This window comes from Callithrix jacchus, chromosome 15, assembly GCF_049354715.1.
Source record: "Callithrix jacchus isolate 240 chromosome 15, calJac240_pri, whole genome shotgun sequence".
Taxonomy (NCBI): Eukaryota; Metazoa; Chordata; class Mammalia; order Primates; family Cebidae; genus Callithrix; species Callithrix jacchus.
The window spans coordinates 16,243,686-16,262,780 of NC_133516.1; the positions used below are offsets into that span (position 1 = coordinate 16,243,686).

The following is a 19,095-nucleotide window of genomic DNA, read 5'->3' on the forward strand; positions in this document are numbered from 1 at the left end:
CTACCAAGAAAAAAGTTCTATAATTTCTGTGATCTAGAGCCTCAGTACCAATAAAAGCTATTTGCACTGACAAAATTTCTAGATGGTTGACGTGTTTGAAAGTGGAGAAAAACATGCTTAGAAAGTTTATATCTAGCCTTATCTAAATCCAGAGAACTCATTGTCATATTAAACCAATGCTGGTAATTTCTCTTCTGGTTAAGACCACTCTTCAACCAAAATATTAAAGAACGCCACGATTTTATGACCAACATTAGTTGGGGGAATGGGCTGAGAGATTCCACTTAACCTAAGCACCCATCTGATAGTCTGACCTATCCTGGAGTTTAACTCTGGATAACACTCTTATCCTGGAATGTATAACTGATCTTTTGTCAGAAAGTTCAGTTTAGGATGATACATACTCATGTCCTCGGTGAATACCCCCTGGTGGCTCCTTGCAACCCTGAGACACTGGTTCTATTTTTAATGAATGTATAGAAATTGCATCTAGAGTACCAACCCACATCATCTCTCAGAGTAACTGTTTGATCTTTTCTCATTCTTTATCAGTTAGTCTTTTATTACCACCGCTGTTCTATCTTGTGCAATGACTATTTTCAAGACTCATCTTTCTGTTTAAGGGACCTGATCGTTTGTGTCCTAGCATTTCCACTGTCCCTAGCACAGGGCATTCTAAGAGGGCATCATCCCATACAACAGTGGTTCTGGGACATAGAACAACATCTTGACACATTTATGATTGCTACTGGCACCTAGTTAGGGTTGAAGCTAGGGATACTGCTAAAAATCCCACAATGCTCGAGACAGCTTTTCTCAGCAAATTATCTAGCTCAAAATATCAGTAGTGCTGAGGTTTAAAAAACTCTGCCATGGAACACCAATTTTTGAGAATTCTTAGATGCAGAGACCTACTGTAAATGGGACATTGCAGACAGACTCAACATACACAATGACAACACCCTACATATGAAATGAGTGGGAATAAAGAGCCTTCGTATGCCCCTGCTGTGTCCTAGGCTTGGTGGAGAATAGCTTGGTAGTTTTTGGTGTAGACAAAGGAACGTGTGATTCAAAAAGACAAGGCATGGGTTTGAGACCTTAATCTGTAACTTACCAGATGTACAACCTTGGGTGAGTTGCTTAACCTTCCTGGGTTTATTTTTTTTTTAACCTGTGAAATGGGGTCATAGCTCCTGTCTCATTGTTTTAAAGCTGGAATAAGATTATAATTGTAAAAAGTACTTGTAAACTCACTTCTCTGCCATTTACCAAATATTCTAATACAAGGTTAATTCATGTTGAATTACTGGCTGTGGAATAATGAGTGTATATAAATTGCTAAAACACTAAAAACACTAAAATGCTAAATATATCTAAATACTCTAGAGTTGTTTAATAAGAACCTCTTCCAGGAGGCTGGAGAGCTTAGAAGGTAGGTTCTTTGGTCTCCACATCTTTTTTAACTAGATGTAACTGCAATAAACTTGATCCCTTAGAAATATTCTGAGCTTTTTCAGCCTCACCTTAAAAGGAGAACAGGTTCCTACTCATGGAATATTTTGGTGGGATTTAGACAACATTCCTCTAAATTCCAGGGTATGTTGTTTTGATGTGATCCTGCTCTTCCCTCATATTTACTTTTTGCATCTACTTCTGATAGTGACCCTCCCTCCCTCCCTACCCATGACTTTTGCTAATAAAATGCAAACTCCTTGGCTTGACATTCAAAGGCCTTAAGAATCTCACCTCCACCCATCCTTCTAACTTCATCTCCTTTTCATTACTACTGCTTACCCTGCACTTCCCAAATACTTGATCATTATTTATGACATTGGATAATGTTTTCTAATGCCTCAACTTGGGACATAATTATGGTTCTGTTTCTATGATTACTGCCTACTCTGAGGTCTCTGCCCTTTTCTGCTTGTTGAATTAAAGGTGACCCTGAAACAGAGTTTGGTAGAAACATTGAAGGCTTTGAGAACGGGAAGAAAGAAGGGATGTGGTGTTGGGCTGAGTCATACTCCATCAGTTTCAGTTTCCTTCATGGACCTTTCTAGTTCTACCCATGAGCTTGCACTTAGCTTTCCACCTTGACCTGAATTGTGATGTTGTGTGTCTCCCTCACTCCATGCCACCCTGGAAGGGTCTAATTCATACAGCTTTGTCTAACTCCCAGCAGAGAGCCTGACCCAGTTAGGGGACATCGGGATTCTCACCTTCACATAGTCATATTCACAAAGATAGGAGGATTCCAAGTTGAAGTGCATGAAGTAAAGCTTGATCCGAAACCCATCCGGGACAGTGATATTCCAAGTCATCTCTGAATCACTGGGATAGGAGTCTGGATAACCAGGCGACTGGATCTGGCCAAACATATTGTTGAGCTCCACGGCATGGGCTGAAGCCTTTGACAGGGAGAAGCACAGAGCCTGATAGAGAAGCAGCCACCTGAAAGACATGAATGTAGGTCTACTTACATTTATAAACACAGCCCCCACCATTCACCTCAGTCACAGCTAGGAGAACAAGGTCTCAGCATGTCTCTGTCTCTGGCCTGCTGTAATTACTTTTCCCCTTCTGACCTTGCCTCTCCAGTCTGTATTATGAAGATATGGTAACTATATGATTTCTAAGATCTCTTCTGTTTTTGCTCATTCAAAGGTCTGATAATAGTATTAGAGTTAAACTCCCAGAAAGTATCGTGTTTGGGAGTCTGACACTTATATTTTACTGTTGAAAATGTAACTTTCATAATTAGGTAAAAGTTGATATCTCTTCAGTTCAGCTTCATTCATAAACTCTTGATTCTCTTCTCTAAAAAGTAAATGATAATAACATGGCAATACTGGGATGAGGATTAAATGCATAGATGGAATGAATCTGTAGCACCTTAAACTGATTTAACATGTTGAAAACGGCATTTTACCACAAACTCAGCTGAGGTATGCAAAATATTTAATAAAAAAAGAATGAGCAAAGCAAGTTTTCTTCCTCTTGGTAAAAGGATAAAAAACCTATAACTTACTCCTGTAGGAATCAGAGATAATGGACTGATAAGGAGTTGCAAAAGAGACAAGGAAAATTCAATAAAACTTACAGAGCACATCACCATGGCTGATGCAATAACAAGGCAGAATGACCGAGGCTGGTCAGAGCCCTCCTGGTCAGTCAGTACTGACCACACCAGGCATCTGTCTGACAGACGGCTTCCCCTGTGAGGTCCGGTGACCTTGAACTCAATCAGCCCAAACTTATCACTCCTCTCCTAATCATTTCCTGCTCTCATTTCTGATTTCTGTTAACAGCATTACCATCAACCTGTTCCTGGGCCTGAACTGTAACCACTCATCTTTTCATTTACCCCAGTGTCAATAGTCACCAGTTCCTACTTATTCTGCTTCCTATGTTTTGGAACTCCATCTCTCTTCCTCTGCAGTTAATCATATAGCTTAAATTTTCTTAAATGGCTTAATGCTAGAGCATCTTAACCGATATCGCCAACCCACCCACCAGCAGCCTTCCGCCAAAGCTGATTTTCTAAAACACAGGTGTGACCATTCTGTTTTATTGTGCTGATGAGACCCTTTTGATCTGATTGATCTACCCTTCCCACCTCATCTCAGTAGCCAGCCCCGTGAAGCCCCTGTTATTCTGGGAGCATGCCATGCCCTTCCTTCCATTCCATGCTTTAGTCCCATTGCATGTGCTCTGCTCACTCCTCACTTACATATCCTCCACTGTCTTACTTATCCTCCACCATCCAGCTCAGAGCTTCCCAGCTACAGAATATCCTTTCACTCCTCCAAATGCCACAGCTCCCTACACATTCCTCTATTATGGTGGGCATCACATTGCACTGCTTTACACACACCCTTTGGAGTGAAACATACTTGGATTGAAGTCCCAGTTCTCCCACTTACTGACTGTGAAAACTTGGGCAACAAGTCTCCCTGAGCCCTAGTTTCCTCAGACGTAAAATGGAGACTATAATAGCTAATTTATAAGGCTCCTATGCATCATTAAAGATGACGTATATAAAGGTCCTAGCATAGAGTCTGATATATAATAGATTATAAATGAATGAATCAATGAAGGTGGGGCCTGAGTCTCAGATAGCCTAAAACGTCAATGCTGGGAAACCATACCAGCATCTTCAGATTAACAGTTATATCCTTGCTAATCAGGAAGTTGTCTCCCTCCAGCACCCGGCCTGCCCATGTATTCAGATGCATATATCTGTATAATGCACACATATTTGGGTATGTAAGTAGAGCAAGGTAACTACATACATAGATTATGTAGCTATGTCACGGTAATATTTACATAAATTGTAAATAGGCAAGTACAAAAAGGTCTGAAAGGATATACACCAAGGTATTAACAGTAGTTATTTCCAAAATGGGAATGTAAATTTTTTATATTTGTGCATATGAAATGTTTACATTTGTCAAGAAGGACCATGTACTATTTTTTCAATAAAAAGAAAACACATGTATTTATTTATTTTTCAAGGTCCCTACAATGGCCATATGTGAGATTCTATTAGGAAAACAAAATGTCTTAATCCCATAGCCAATGTCAATATTTTCTTAAACCAATCTGTGGAAGGAGAGCCTCCGAAGCAGAAGGAAGGGAAGGCATATGTCCAAGTTAACCTGTCAATTAGTTGGAAAGCTAAGTCAAAAAAACCAGTTGGCAGGGCCTAGGCATTCCATTTTTAAATGAGGAAATGAACCAGTGTTAGCAGGGCTGGGAGTTCAGGTTCAGCCCTGCTGAGGAGGGAAGGGCAGTGGCCCTGGGTCAGAAGAGCTAGATTCAGCTCCAGCCTTGACTTTATTTATCCTTTCCATTTTAGGAAGTCATGGGAGGTCTTGTTTCCTCATCCATTAAGTTGTAATGATAACGACTTCCCACAGCGCTGCTATCAGAGTAAAGGAGGAGTGGGAAGTATTTTGTTAACTCTCCAGCCTTAGGCAGGCATTGGTTATGATTATTCCATGGCGCTGCTTCCCGAAAAGCAAGAATTAGGAATGAGCTTTGGCTCCTAAACCAAACTTCCCTATTATAGCAACACCCAAATTATGCAAGGCTGAAAGGTCAATTTCCTTCATGTGTGCTATTTCCAGATGACATCGAAGAGACACTGAGCCTCCTGAGGCCAGTTCTGTCAAGGACTGGCAGCAGACAGCCCTGTCTAGCCCAGAAGCCTGGTGCCATGTGTGGTAGGCAACTGGTCAGCGTGGGAGGAAGGCCCAGGAAGCTTTCCCTTCTACTTTTGTCTGCATCTCAAAACGGTTTCAAACATATGAAACAAATATCTCCCTACATGTAATGGGCCTGAGCATATGCTTGTCTCTCATGTAAATTGAAGAATATAAGTGGCAGCTTTCATTCCTTGTCACACTCTGAATGTTTTTGGCTTCTTACATACCAGGCACCGGCTGTATAGTTCCCAACACCTGTTATCTATCCTCTGACTAATAAAAAAGTTTAGCTACATTGCTGAAATGTCAGAAGTAATATATAGAGCTGAGATTTTATAGGCCCCATTGTAGGAACAGGCTAGCTGGACTGGGTAAAAATGCCTGCATATATCTGTGATCGTGGCACGAATGGCACTTGCTATCTTCTCCATACACTCCCTGTACAAGCCCCTCATTTCAACCCACACAACACCAAGACTCCGTTTTTTAACTGAAGAGTTGGAAGGGACTGCATAGATCTCTTACACAGTGCCCTAATTTGACAGATGATGAAAAGGATACCCCAAGAGATGTCACATCATGCCCAATACCATATGGTGAATTAACTTCAACAGAAGAAGGGAATAACAAGAGCTCACAGAAGAAGCTGGGTCCCTGCCCATATCACGCCCAGGCATCTGGCCAAAGCAATTAATCCTGTGAAAAATAATGTAAAAACCCATGGCTTTATGTGGAAAATTTAAAAATACTAATGCCAAAGTCCTTCCCCAGAATATTCTGGTTTAATTGGTCTGGGGTGAGCCTTAGCACTGGCATTTTTTAAGGCACCACAGATCATTCTAATGTACAGTCAAAATTAAGAGCCTTCAGTGTAAAATAAGACACTTGGCAGAAAGTCTAGTGGAATATAGTAGAAAAAAACCTGAACTTGGATTCCCGAAGACCCAAATTTGAATCTGACTTTTTCAAGATCATGAGTGTGGTTTGGGAAAGTTGCTTAACTGCTTTTATACCCACCACTTATCCCTAAATCATTCCTTCATCCAAAATCTGAAAACCAGATGAGACAGGACTCGTGAATGTGCTCTACACACATTGAAATACTGTGAACATGTGAGGCAAGACCTACCGGAGACTTTTCTAGTGGAACATGTTTCTAGTAGTTGCTTGGCTATTCAAAAATTGAATTCAATTCAACAAATACAACAAATTCAAATTGAATGGCTAGTAGAAAATAGACATTATGTTAGGTGCTGGTCATACAAAGATGAAAACATAGATCATGTACCTTAAGGAGCACTCAGATTTGTAAAAGGAGGTACACATTTAAATAAGGAGATGTTACAAAGACAGCAAGAGATGCAGCTTCAAGAGATGGAGGCAGAACGAAGGACAAAGGAGGAGATGCTCACTCTGGAAGATGGTGGTCAGGAGAGAGAAAGAGATATTTGTGACAGCTTGAACAATCAGGTCTTCTAGGTGGAAAATAAAGGGGAGGGTTGCTCCAGGTTTGGGATGAGCATGTGCAGAGATACAGAACTGTCACTCAGCCACGTAGTCTGGTGTGGTTGCAGCGCTGAATAGTAAGATGGGATTCTGACCAGATCGTTGCCACATAAATGAGATTATCATTCCATGTAGATGGACATAAATCCCATTTATTTTGGAGAAAGCAAAATGAAGTTTAATTGTGGGTTTAAAATTACAATGGATTTAAAAAGAACAGAATTATTGCACTAACTTTTTAAGGACCGGGTTCTCTCTCTGAACCACAGGTAATTGAAGTTCAAAGAGTTGACGTAGTGTGAAGCCTCTCATTGGTCTCAGACCCAGAAAAGTTGCTAGGTTACTTTGCAGAAGAGAAACAAATAAAAACACTTTCCCAAATGAAAAGAAAATTAATAGTAAAAGAGGTATTTAAGGACTTTACACATCTGTAGAGCATTGGTGTGTGTGTGTGCGTGTGTGTGCGTGTGTGTGCATGTGTGTGTGTTTTTAACAGCATTAGCACTTAAGTAATAAAAATAACTAGGGTGGTTGGGTACTCAGACTTACAGGCAAAAACTTGTATGAAATGCCTGGTAAGGAGTGTCTAAGTGAGGAATAAGAAAGGTTAAAGAGTTTAAAACCAATTATAATTTGAAGTTCTTGATTTCAGAACTCTAAAATCTTTTATTATTTTTTTAAGTGTGATATCTCTTTAAGAGCCATTTGGTGTAATTCATAGCCTGATTCATGCCACCAGCTGCCTCTGATTTCAATGAGAAATGCAGAAAATTTATAGGGAACTGTAAAATGGGGACAGATTTTTAGTTTTCTAAATTGAGGTTTAACTGGCAAACTTGTAAAGGTTTAAGAAATCACTGAGCCAAGCTACGGGAAGCTGGTTTCTTTTCTGGTCAGAACGAATAAACACACAAACACATATCTAACTCACAAAGTGTTGGAAGACAGAAAGCAATGCTCTTTCCAGAGGAGGAACGTGAAAGATCAGCCTTGTGGGTGAACAGGAGAGTCACATTCGCCAGCAGGCAGCGCCCTGTGCAGGCGGCGGGAGAAATCCAAGCTTCAGTAGCGCCCAGAGCAGGATTTGCACAAAGTCTCCCATTTCAAGTTGTGTGTCTCCTGGAGTCCTGGGGAAGGCGCCCATTCCACCCCCTGCTCCCTTCTCAGAGCCCCAAGAATGGATGAGAAACCCCTTCTCTACCACACGCAGGACTCCCAGGTGAGTCTGCCCAGTGACAAGGTCAGATCCTCCCTGCTATTTGACACCGGGTCCCCAACAGGGAACGGTGCTCTCTCCTTCCCTGGCACCTACCTCATTTTCCTGCCTTGGGTGCTCCCGGCTGCCCGGCCTTGGTCCTCCCAGCCTGACTTGCCTGTGAGCTCGTGCCCGGTGTGGTGTCCGCGATGCCTTATCTTTGTTCTGAGGTCTCTGTGTGTCTCTGGAATTGGCTGGCATTCTCCATTCAGGTCACGCCTTCCTCTGCCTGCAACAGATCCCCTCTCCCCCTCTCCCTCTGGCTTTTCCTCTCTCCTCTCTCTCTGCTTTGACTTGCTTTTGCAAGGAACCTGACAGAACAAAATCTGTCTTCTTCCCGAAAAGATCTGTTCCTTCCGTTCCCTCCTTTATCCTGTGTGGCTGACTTCAGCCCTCGAGAGGAAATAACAGAGTGGCTTAAACAGGTATTTGTGTGTGTGTGTGTGTGTGTGTGTGTGTGTGTGTGTGTGTGTGTGTGTACAGAGAGAGAGAGTGGAAGGGGACAAAGTCTAATTTCTTTTTAGTCTTTTTTGCCAGATGACTATAATTTTCTGCTTTTCTTCAGGACACCCGTGAAAGAAAAGCAATTAAATAGAAACAACCAAGAAGGCATTTCTAGCACCTACACTAGAAGGAAAAAAAGTCTGAATCCCAGAGTGTCTGTCTGCAAATAACTACAGATTTCCTTGTGAGCAGAGCCCCAAATAACTACAGGTTTTCTTGCAATCAGAGTCACAAAAAATGACAGGTTTTCCTGTGAACAGAGTCACTGGCTCGGAATTGGGGGTCACCAAATCCTGAGGTTGGCTGGTTGTGCTTCTCCATGAGCAATACCTGTGGCATGAGCAATACCTGTGGTAAATATACCAGCTTGGAGTGTGCTGGGGTGTAAGCCAGCCCAGAAAGGGCCTATCGCAGCAAGAGACCTCACTGCCCCAGGGTAGAAAGACCTGAGCCTGTATACATGTCTATACCCACGGCTATGGAGAAATCAAGACTAGATCTAAGATGAGCTGAATGATAAGAAAATTACCCCTTCCACAACAACAACCGCCAACACTGAATAGGGAGAGGCACGTCTGGGTGTAAAACTCAAGTCTGACTGTGCACCTTGTCTGTGTTAGACACAGTGCTAGGTGCAAACATTGTCTCAGTTACTTTCACAAGCTGGTGAGGGTCCTGCTGTAATATTCATTTTACAAATGAGGACACTAAGGCTCAGAAAGGTACGCAACTTGACAGGATCATCCAACTATTTATCACTCCCTGCTGGTATCAGCACTAGAAGCTAACAGTTATTGAGCCCTATGTGTCAGGCACTGCTCTGACATCTTTATATCTTGCATACATGGCTAGTAATATTCTCATTTTTCAGAGGAAATTGCCCAGAGAGGTTAAGTAACTTTCACAAGTTCACACAGCTGGAAAGTATTGGAGGCAGAATTGAAGTGTTAGCCATTGTATTACACTGCCTTTCATTAATAGGTTATAATGCATATGAAATTACAAATGCACACATATAGCATTCATAGAGAAACTCAATTTGAGTCTTTTTGAAAAGAAGATTAGACTCAGAGTCAAAGTTTAGCTGTAATCTTTCCTTTCTACCCAAGACAGCTGTGCATTTTAGGCACAATACCTAATGTACCTGATTCTGTGTATTCATTCGGAAAATGGGAGTTACTCTGAGGCTTAAATAAGATTATGCTTGTAGAACTGTTTTTTTTTTTTCCTGCGGTCCAGGGGAGTGCCAGGGAGAGGGCATCCAGCCCTTCTAACCAAAGCAGCAGACACATGCACTCTCTACCCTCAGATAACACTCCTTTGGCACATTTTGGGGTATGGTGGCTTGACTCCACATTTTGGGGTATGGTGGCTTGACTCCACATTTTGGGGTATGGTGGCTTGACTCCACTGTAACTCTTACACCATTTTCTCTCCAGTTTCTCTAATTTTTAACACTTTTGAATGCCAGCCTTGCCGAGCTTGGCATTATCAAGAGGCTGTGGTTGTAGGTACAAGTATATGAGATGAGAGGATATGTTTGAACTTAGGCACTGTTTTAGCAAAATGTTTTCTGTTTCAGTCAGCACAGGAAAAAAAAAAAGCTTTTAACATTTCCATTAAGAAGACTCACAGGCTCCTCACACATCAAATAACTCTCACAAAACAACATTTTAATGATTTAAGTGTAAATGAATCAGAAACACATGGACGACATTTCTCTTGGAATACACAAGGGTTTTAAAACTGAAGGAGAAAGAACTTGGCAAGATGCAAACTGTGCTGGGAAGAGGGCCCCTGCCCAGTAAAGACATTCCCTTAATTCATGCTGCCACCGAGTTTGCCCTCTCCTAATTTAGGGCATATACTGGGAACTGCAGTCATTTGTTCTGGGCACAGAGGGAAGAGCTTGGGCGAGAAAGCCATCAGCTTCTTCTTGCAAAGTGACACAGAACAATTAGGCCTCCTGGAATAATGTTCTAGCCATGTTTCTTCAAGGCTGCCAGTGTTCAGCGGAAAGCATTTGAGATGTGTTCTACGCCAAAGTTCTGCCAATATATAGCAGAGCTGATATGTGCGCTTCCCTGGGAGTTAGCCAGGGCTCAGAGGAAATCTGCATAAAAACAGGAACTACATGGCTCAGGAATGATCTGCATGTGATTCAGGGCAGTTTTCCCCTGGGTTAGACTACACATTGTTGGATGCTTTTGATAAATCTCCCCGAGGTGTCACTAACAGACCATGGGTCATGAGGGGTGGGAGGAATGGAAGGGACATTAGGCTGAAATGAGAGAACTGAGCTCAGTGTCTATAGGCCAACTTGTATGTGCCCTTGGGTAAGTCACTTACTTTCTCAGGGGTGGGGGTTGAGGGGTGGAGGGGTGGGATCGGTTTGCTCAACTATGAAATCGGGGGCTGGACTCAATTGAGATCATAGCGCTTATACATGTGGATATGAAGACTATGGAAGGATGTTCTTGGGAGGGGTTAGGACGTTTGCTAGGCCCAGAAGAGAGTCAGAGTCCAAAGTAGCTCTGATGATCTTGACATTTGCTTTTTCTGTGCTCATCACAGGGTTACCATTACTCAGAATTTAATCATAGATATTCAGAAAAAGGAATATTTAAAAGGGTTTAACTAGTTTTTTTAAAGTTTGGCAAAAATGGTTAAAAAAAATTCATACAAGGACCCGACATGGTTTAGAATCATGAAACTGTAAAATGACTGAGGTGGGCTCAGCACCCATGAGTTACAGTCCTATAGTCTGGGAGAGGGATCAGAGAGCCGCCTACCAAAGGTAAATGCTGCAACATTCCTACCGTTAAAACAAGTTTTGATTTACACGTTCTACCAAACTATTTATCTTATGCAACTTCTGAGCTAGAGTTTCTGGAATTCAATGAATGCGTTAAAAATGTAAAGAATTTGGGCAATGACTTTTTGTTGGCAAGGGTCGAAATCCAGGCTTCCTATAGACTAAATGAGAAACTGACAAGTGGCTCCAAAGATTGTAGCTTAGAACTAACATTTGAGTTCTTCAGCACATGGACTGACAGCATGCCGAAAGTCCTGGCTTCTGAGCCTACCAACAGAATAATGGGGATAATATTTTTAAAAGACGGCAATCCTTAAGCTTCATCCCAGGAGATTCAAACTCAATGTACCTGCGGGTAGTGCTCCTGAATCTGTAATCTGAAAATCTCCCCAGTATGATTTTGCCACTTTTGGTATAAACAACATAAGGATACATTTTATAATTGATGGCTTCTTAGATTTGGTAAGATATTCTTTGTATATGCCATATATATATATATATATATAATTGCATGTAGATATTTGCATCTTTACAAATCTTTAGTATTTTTGCATCAATATTAGATCTTTACACATCTGTAGTATTCAGATCTTTATAATGTCTTTACACAAGACATTGAGGTTCAGAGAAACTAAACATGCCTGTGTGCCTGTAAGTGAAAGACACACGTCTAGAGCCCAGGGCCCCCTGACCCCAAATGCAAGGCTCTTTCTCCTCATCTGCAGATTTCTCGTACTTCTTGTGGACTTTGAACATTCATGTGCCATGCTGTCACGTGATTTCAAGATTTTAGAGAAGATAGGAAAATGGCTTCTATTTGAAAAATAAGTGATTAGGCTCTGTTATGGGCTGAATTATCATTCTCCTCAAAAGCATATGCTGAAGTTCTAACCCTCAGTATTTCAGAAGGTAACTGTGTTTGGAAAAAGGGCTTTTAACGAGGTGAATAAGTCAAAATTGGATCCTTAGAATGGGCCCTAATCCAATACAATTGGTGTCTTTATAAGAGGAGATTAAAACACAGATACACCCAGAGGGAAAACCATGTGAAGACATAGGGTAAAGATGACCATCTGCAGGCCCAGGATACCAGCCGCAAGAGAAACCAAATCTGCCAACACCTTGATCTTGGCCAGGCTTTTTTAATAGTCCCAAAAGACACAACCGTGAACTCTACAATCCCAAATATTGAAATTCCAAAAAATCAAAACCTCTAAAGTCTAAATCCCTCACATCTAAAATCCCAAAAATCAAAATCGCAGGATAGTTGTATCACATTAGGTGGAATTATTTACTTCGTTACTGTCTTTATGTAGAAGAAAATGGATTTCAATTGAATCCTCAGACCATAAAGACAAATTTGGAATGAGGTGTGATCGAGGTTTCTAAAAGTAAACTTCAAGGTGTTACCAATAAAGTTTGTTTTTTTCCATTCTGCCCAATGTATCTGGCAGAAAATTCAGACGCGTGGACTGGTCACGTGATACAGCAATAAAGAAAACATCAGTTTAAAAATGCATCATTTGCCTGCCTCAGCATTTCTTCGAGCTAATGGCATTCCAGGAGCTTTTAATGAGTTAAAGCCACATTTGCCTGAAGAAGCCAGCGAAGTTACTGACTGGTTCAAAAATAACTACGTGCATGATGGGCAGTATTGTTACAGTTCAATCACCAGTATTGCTTCCACCAGATCTGTGGTCTGTATATGTGTGCGTATGGAATAGATTTCCACAGACCCACAACAACACAGAAGTGTGGCATAGAAGATGGGAATACTTAATGGGGAATGCTCATGTAGGTGTATATGAAATCATAGAAGAATTTTAAAAAGAGCAGTGTCACGCAGAAAATAGATGTGAACATATTCTCCAAGGACAGCCATGTCCTAAAAGAAAAAAAGCAGCTATTTCTTGTGATGCGAGGCTTCAGAATATAGTTAATGACTGTGAGAGTTGGCCAGCTTTTATGGACCATCTCCATGCAATTGCCCATAATCTATCTCCAAACTTTTTTATTTGTTGAATTTTCTTTTCGGTCTTTTGTAGTTTTTGTTTTTAGTTTTTTTCACTATTTGAAATTGTCAGCATTATTTTTCATAATTTGCTATGCTACCTATTTCACCTTTGCATCATTTCCAATACTGTACACATCAGATGAAGAGTTTTAGAGTTCTAATTTGCGTCATGCATTTTTGCAAATGTAACTCCACGATTGTGAATTACCAAAATGTTGACTTTGCGTGTAAGCAGTACGCGTGTGCGTAAAGACATTCAGACTTCCTCAGTAAATAAAAACGTATGTTCTTTGTACATCTGCTCTTATGAAAGATAAAATTTCTCAATATCTTGGCTCTTTGGGCAACTGATGTGGTGTTAATATGGTGGTGACTCATGGTTTTTGGTCAATCTTATCAAAAGACTTAGAAGAATCTAAGAATCACAGTATTTCAGATGATTGCAGTATAAAGCTGGGTACACACGATTACCAACCATAGTGTAATATACATTTTTATATTTTGCTTTTTGATCTGTTTATTTATGAATATGGTTCATCTGCTCATAACTGTTATACCCATGTGATGGTTGTTAGTATGTCTGAGTGTTTCTGCTTGCAAAAACATGGTATTATTGACCATTTTAATGTGTAAAGTAGCCTATGAAGAGTTCTGTCATTTTTTTTATATATTTCTCAGATAAATCTCCCTTAAAACTGTAAGTAAATCTTTTACAACGTTTTGAAAAGTTCTTTTTCTGAAATATTTTTGGGATTTTAAGTTTTCAAAATTTTGACGTTGGGGATTATGGCATTTGGGACTGTCCTTTGGGATTATGATCAGCTTCCATCTTGGACTTCTGGCCTGTAGAATTGTGAGAAAGTAAATACCTGTGACTTAAATCACCCAGTCTGTGGTATTTTGTTATGGCATCTCTGGCAAAATGATACAGCCAGCTTACAGAAGGGCCTCCCAAAGCATGAAACAATACCACCAGGGGTAACACACGGATTTCACACATCACATTCATGGAATTAACAAACACTGGGTCAGTTAAGGCTCTGTCTGGTAGGAAGTAAGAGAAATCTTGACTAATGTTGAAGCAGATAGGGCTTATTTGCCTTACACAGCAAGAAGTCAGGAAGTAGGCAGGGCTGGGGCAACTGCTCAAGGTTGTTTTCACTCTGCCTCCTCACGCTTGTCACCTCTTGGTCATAGAAAGGCTGCTGTAATTCCAGATGTCATGTTCACAATCAAGCGTGGGGAGAAAGGAGGACAAGGACAACATAGCATTGGGAGATTTCTGCTTGTGTCTCACAGGCCAGAGCCGGGTAGCACTACCAGCACTAGCAGCAAGGGAGGCTGGGAAGCCACGTTCTTACTTTTGCACCTTATATGGCAAGGCCGGCAGCAAGGAAGACCGAGGTTGGAAATGGGTGTTGCATGAGTCAGCTCTCAATATCTGTTACCGTCACGTGCCAAGAAAGTCCTGCCTTTTTCATTTGTCTTTTATTACGGATATGATTAAGAAGAAGAAGAAATAATTTGCCTTTTCTTTTTGAGATGGAATCTTACTCTTTCACCAGGCTGGAGTGCAGCGGCACAATCTTGGCTCACTGCAACCTCTGACACCCTGGTTCAAGTGATTCTCCTGTCTCAGCCTCTGGAGTACCTGGGACTACAGGCACGTGCCACCATGCCCAGCTGATTTTTGTGTTTTTAGTAGAGACAAGGCTTCACTACATTGGCCAGGAAGGTCGCAATCTCCTGACCTCATGTTTCACCCGCCTCAGCCCCGCAAAGTGCTGGGATTACAGGCATGAGACACTGCGGCCCGCCACTAATTTGCCTTTTAACAAGGAATGATGGGTCTCAGACTTAGAGTCTCCAGCAGGCATTAGTATTCTAGAATTTGACAATTTAAAAAAAGTATTACTGTTGGGCGCGCTGGCTCGCACCTGTAATCTAGCACTTTGGAAGGCTGAGACAGGCAGATCAGTTGAGGCCAGGAGTTCAAGACCAGACTGGCCAAATGGCAAGTCTCTATTAAAAATATAAAAATTAGCTGGGTATGGTGGCGTGTGCCTGTAATCCCAGCTACCTGGGAGGCTGAGGCTCAATAATTGCTTGAACCTGGGAGGTGAAGGTTGCAATGAGCCAAGATTGCGCCATTGCACCCCAGCCTGGGCAACAAAATGAAGTCTCCATCTCAAAAAAAAAAGTATTACCTTTACTGTTACTTCAGTGGTTCAGTGGTAGTGACATACTTTTTTTGTTTGTTTCTCTTTTGAGATAGAGTCTCGCTCTGTCACCTAGGCTGGAATGCAGTGGTGCAATCTCAGCTCATTGCAAGCTCCGCTTCCCAGATTCAAGCGAGTCTCCTGCCTTGGCCTCCTGTGTAGCTGGGACTACAGGCCCCAGCCACTATGCCTGGCTAATTTTTTGTATTTTAGTAGAGATGGGCTTTCACCATATTGGCCAGGATGGTCTCAATCTTCTGACCTTGTGATCCATCAGTCTTGGTTTCCCAAAGTGCTGGGATTACAGGCATGAGCCACTGAGCCCAGCTAATGCACCTTTAAATATGTGGATTTCAGTTAAAAATCCAGACTAGAGTTAACAAAAAAATATAGAAATAAGTAATAATATAGGTGGTACTAAGACATATGAAAAAATGTAAAGATAAATAACTGTTAAAAACAGCGATGGTTAATTTTATATGTCAACCTGACTGGGTTAAGGGATGCCCGGATAGCTGGCAAAATATTATTTCTGGGCCAGGCACCACGGCTCTCACCTGTAATCCTAACACTTTGGGAGGCCAAGGTGGACAGATTGTCTGAGCTTAGGAGTTCGAAACCAGCCTGGGCAACAGGGTGAAACTCTGTCTTTACTAAAATACAAAAAACTAGCTGGATGTGGCAGGGTGTGACTGTAGCCCAGCTCCTCCGGAGGCTGAGGCAGGACAATCGCTTGAAACCAGGATGCGGAGGTTGCGGTGAGCCAATTGCATCATGGCACTGCCTTTTTCCAGACTCCGTCTCAAAAAAAATCATTACTGGGTGTGTCTGTGAGGATGTTTCTGAAAGAAATCATCATTTGAATCAGTAGACTGAGAGAAGATCTGCTCTCATCAATGTCGTGGGCATGATTCCATCCCCTGAGGGCTTCAGTGGAACAAGAAAGCAGAGGCAGGGTGAGTTTGCTCCCTCTTCTGGAGCTAAGACATCCTTCTTTTCCTGTCATCAGACAACAGAGCTTCTGGTTCTTGGGCTTTTGGACTATGGGTCTTACACCAGTGGTATTATGCCTGTCCCACCCTCCTACGCTCTCAGCCCTTCAGCGTTGGACTTAACTGAATTGCAGCTCTGGCTCTCTTGGATTTACAGCTTGCAGATGGCATATCCTGGAACTTCTTGTCTCTCACACTCTTGTGAGCCAATTTCGACAATAAATCCCCTCTTATAAATCAACATATTTCCTATTGGTTCTATTTCTCTGGAGATCCTTACCAGCACAGCAACATTGCTCTGGAGTGTGGACTCAGTAAAAGCATTCCAGCAAGGGAGTGGAGGACTGGCCTGTGAGTTGCAATGCCTGAGTGAGACAGAGGCCAATTTCTGCCTTAACCCAGTGTGAAATCTTGAACTCCTGGTCTTCCCTGGGCTTTGGATTTCTAATTCACAATGTTGAGCTGGATTTGATGTTTTGTGTGTGCATGCGTGCGTGCGAGCATGCGTGTGTGTTTAAAGCAGGTTTCTACTCAAGCAGTTTATGACATCTTTATTTCAGTATGTGGAACTATATCTATTCCATTACTATTAAGACTGGATTAAAGTTTTAGAGGCGCTCAAAAAAGCTGTAAAACGGGAATGCACTCTGGTATGAAACAAGATGTTATTCCCAAAAAGAATTCTTCTCTTTTATTACTCATTTCATCCTGAAAACAACAAAAAAGTCAAACATTATCATCTTTACTTACAGAATTAGCAATATTGAGAGGAGGTAATTGAGTCCTAGAGGAAAGATATACCTTGCCCAGGGTCACAGAGAAGGTAGGTGAGGCTGGGATCATGAACACAGATTTCCGTATACTCATGCCCTTTTTTCCTTTTTAACATTTATTTATTTAAATTGACAAATAAAAATTGTACATATTTATTGTGTACAACATGATATTTTTAAATATATACACATTGTAGAAAGGATAAATCATGCTAATTAACATATGCATTACTTCACATACTTTTAATTTTTTTGCATTGAGAACATTTAAAGAAAAACTAGTCTCTGTAATTTTCAAGAATAAAATATATTATTATTGACTATAGTTGTACAGTAAGCCTCTTGAATTTACTTCTAACTGAAACGTATCCTTTGACCAACATCTCCCCATCACACTACCTCCCCCGACACCCTAGTAACCACCATGCTACTCTTTACTTCTATGAATTCAACTTTGTTAGATCATACATTGCTACAGTTTGGACGTTTGTCCCCTCCAAACCTGACATTGAACTTTCATCCTCAGTAGTGGAGGTGTAGCCTAATGGGAGGTGTTTGGGTCTTGGGGGTAGATACCTCATGAATAGATCAATGCCCTTCCTTGGGGATGAGGGATTTCTAACTTTATAGTTCTCATGAGAGTGGGTCTTAAAAAGAGCCTGGCGACTGGGAGCAGTGACTCATGCCTTTAATCCTAGCATTCTGGGAGGCCGAGGCGGGCAGATCACAAGGTCAGGAGTTCGAAAATCAGCCTGGCCAACATGGTGAAACCCTGTCTCTACTAAAAATACAAAAATTAGCCAGGCAGAGTGGCACATGCCTGTAATCCCAGCTACTTGCAAGGCTGAGGTAGGAGAATTGCTTGAACCTGGGAGGCAGAGGTTCCAGTGAGGTGAAATTATGCCATTACATTCTAGCTTAGGCGACAACAGTGAGACTCAATCTCAAAAAAAAAAAAAGCTTGGGATGTATCCCTGCCCTCACTTCCTCTCTCTTCATGTGATTGATCTCAGCACATGACAGTTCCCCTTCACTTTCTTCTATGAGTGGAAGCAGCCTGAGGACCTCACCAGGTGTCCAATCTTGAACTTTTCCAAATATCAGAATTTCGAGCCAAATAAACCCTTTGTATTTATAAACTACCCTATCTTTGATATTTCTTTATAGCAACACTAAATGGACTGAGACATGCATGTGAGATCATGTGAGATTTGTCTTTCTGTACCTAGCTTATTTCACCTAACATAATATCTTCCATGCTTATCCATGTTGTCACAAAGGAACAGGATTTCCTTCTTTTTGAAGGCTGAGTAGTATACCACTGTGAATATATATCACACCACACTTTCTTTATCCAGTTATCCATTGAAGGACCCTTAGGTTCATTCCATATCTTAGCCATGCTCATGTTCTTTCATATTAGGTTGTTGGCCATTCTATTTGAGAGTAATTACCCTAGAAAGAAACCTAACTGTTTTTTGAAGGTGCAGAGTGACCTTTGCTTGGTCAACACAGCTTGGCTTTCCAGCATACAGTATTGTCAAATAAAGGTACACTGAGATGTTTTCTCCTGCAGAACAAAATCTTTACACTTTCTCCACTGTCATTAGGATGATCATTTCTAGAACCTATTTTAGTCACTACATAAAAAAGGGCACCTCTCCCCCTCTTCCAACCTCTCAGCCTAACCTGCTTCCCACCCCCTTCATTCTTATCCAGGCCAGAGTCTGTTTATTAAGGGGCAGCGAAAGTGTCATCCACTGACCGTCTTATACATTAACTTCTCCCGCTTTCTGCCCTATTTCAT

At 41.5% G+C, this 19,095-nt stretch overlaps 1 protein-coding gene and 1 long non-coding RNA gene across 11 annotated transcripts in view; one reads left to right on the forward strand and one right to left on the reverse strand.

The window, feature by feature from the left end:
• Positions 1 to 8,367, reverse strand: part of MASP1 (MBL associated serine protease 1) — a 74,982-nt gene extending 66,615 nt beyond the window's left edge. For 4 of the 10 annotated variants that reach the window (XR_004734344.3, XR_013526892.1, XM_008981372.5 and 1 more), the window contains exons 1-2: positions 8,090 to 8,367; positions 2,223 to 2,454 (exon numbers count right to left, since the gene is read on the reverse strand). Coding sequence is in view for 5 of the 10 variants with exons in the window: in XM_008981372.5 (XP_008979620.1) it covers positions 2,223 to 2,454; positions 8,090 to 8,172 (315 nt within the window). In the remaining 5 variants the exon portion in view is untranslated. Of the gene's footprint in view, positions 1 to 2,222; positions 2,476 to 8,028 lie in introns of all 10 variants that reach the window. The other 6 variants (XR_013526891.1, XR_013526894.1, XM_002758162.8 and 3 more) reach the window with 2 other exon arrangements.
• LOC144579422 (uncharacterized) overlaps positions 7,728 to 19,095 on the forward strand; it is a 44,422-nt gene continuing 33,054 nt past the window's right edge. The window contains exon 1 of the long non-coding RNA XR_013526895.1: positions 7,728 to 7,935. This is a non-coding gene — a long non-coding RNA (uncharacterized LOC144579422). The remainder of the gene's footprint in view (positions 7,936 to 19,095) is intronic.